The sequence below is a fragment of the Etheostoma cragini genome, chromosome 1, assembly GCF_013103735.1.
Source record: "Etheostoma cragini isolate CJK2018 chromosome 1, CSU_Ecrag_1.0, whole genome shotgun sequence".
Taxonomy (NCBI): Eukaryota; Metazoa; Chordata; class Actinopteri; order Perciformes; family Percidae; genus Etheostoma; species Etheostoma cragini.
Window position 1 is genome coordinate 25861955 of NC_048407.1, and position 1814 is coordinate 25863768.

Below are 1814 nucleotides of genomic sequence, written 5' to 3' on the forward strand. Positions count from 1 at the left end.
TAGGTCTAAACAGTGTTAAAAGTGCAAATTAATTTGATCTGACATTATTAAAGACACATTTGTTGACATTTGTGTTTCATCTTATCACATCCCAACTCATCATACCCCAACTCATAAATGCTGCAACTACTGTGAGAAGAAAAACAAGTTTAATCTTTTAGGATTGCTTTGTGATGACTCACTCGATGCAGAATTGTTTTCCATTATGGAAGACTCAATGTGAACATCAAAACCACTGCCTTATGTAAATACGTAAAACCATGTTAAGTACTCTGTTACTTTTGTACACAGTTACCTGAGTTTGCTGCCCTTATTTTACCTGGATAACTGTTTTTCAGTGCTGCTCTCTTTGAATTAAGTTTCAAAACAAAAGTGTGTGGCCTGTGTTGTTGGGAGAGGTTTTGTGTGTACTCCTGTGTTAATCACAGTTGGTGGTGTGTCCTCAGTAGACAACTAGGTATATATCATTGAGGCCTCTGCCCATCCACTAATCCTCTCCCACACCCCCACCTTCCTCGTCTTTCTCCCCAGCCTAAGTATAATATCTAGTTGGTCTCAGGCACATTCATCTGCCCCCCGAGTGGCTTCTTACATATTAACCATGGATGGAGTTTGGAGGCTGCAACCTCTCTCTGATCACTCGGCTTTTAACTCAGGCCGGATCTGTATGACAACAGCATCACTGTAGACTTTGAGACCCATATGGAAATTTCTTCTGAGAAACGGAGGCCGAGAGAAGTACAGTGATTTTTTTGCTGATGATCCAGTGCTCAGGCGAGGCTGTATTGGCTGTGGTTTTTCCAGGAGATGCGTGAAGGAGCCTTGGCATGTTCCTGTACAAAGCCCTTAAACACATCGATGAAGAGGAGTACATCCAGGTACACTCAGTGTCTCGTGTCAATGGTCAAGCTGTGGGATGACCTGTTTGTTGAGATGTTTCAGTAATACTGCAATTTGTTTGTAGGTTGCATAGAACATGCGGCACTATGGATGGGACTAGATACAAGTGACTTAAGAAAGAGATACAATTATTTAGATTTAGTCATGGAACTTTGCTGGGGGGGGCTCTATTCTTTTATACTGAGTCACTACTGTTTCTACACTGCCCATATTTAACTACATGAAAAGGTTGACTAGTTAGGATCATTTGCTTCAGCAGAAAAAACATTTCCATTTCTGGTTGTAATACTATTGTTTGACTTTCAGGAATAGTTGAAACCCTTTGGTGTACAGCAGTTGACGGTGTTTTCAGGTTCCCTTCTTTGTGCTACGAGGGATTAATGGTGCTAATCGCTCTGAGCTGTACTGTGGAACAATAAGGCATGAGGCATTTAATTGAAAATTCCTGTGACACAAATCCTTGTTTTAAAGGAATAGTGATACACCGTGAGATTCATTTATTGCAGTTTACAACATTGGCAGGCACCTTTTGCTGAAGTGCATCCTAAACTATAGTTGTCTGGATAATTTCATATATTGGTACTTATTCATTATTACAACTTCTAACCCGTTTGATTATCATTGACTGAATCCTGGATCAAGGGGATTACAAGAACCACTTTAAGGATGTTTCAATATTTCTAGAGAAATCTTTTCTAAATAAAACAAAATGGTACCACTTTTGATTTATCCCCATGTTCTTTTTACTGGCTTTTCTTGTCTTTGTAAAACTACGATCGATATAATCACAGCGCTGTTTTTTTCTGTTCTTTGAATGCAAACATAATAAGACCTGAACAGTAACATCCCCGTACTGTTCACAATATCAAACTGTTTCTTTTTGTTCACAGTCCCAGAAACCCTGGATAGAAAGC

General features: G+C 39.5%; 1 protein-coding gene across 1 annotated transcript in view; it reads left to right on the top strand.

The window, feature by feature from the left end:
• Positions 1 to 812: 812 nt before the first annotated feature.
• trpm7 (transient receptor potential cation channel, subfamily M, member 7) overlaps positions 813 to 1814 on the top strand; it is a 30722-nt gene continuing 29720 nt past the window's right edge. The window contains exon 1 of the mRNA XM_034877871.1: positions 813 to 878. Within this exon, the coding sequence (XP_034733762.1) occupies positions 828 to 878 (51 nt within the window). The 5' untranslated portion in view covers positions 813 to 827. The remainder of the gene's footprint in view (positions 879 to 1814) is intronic.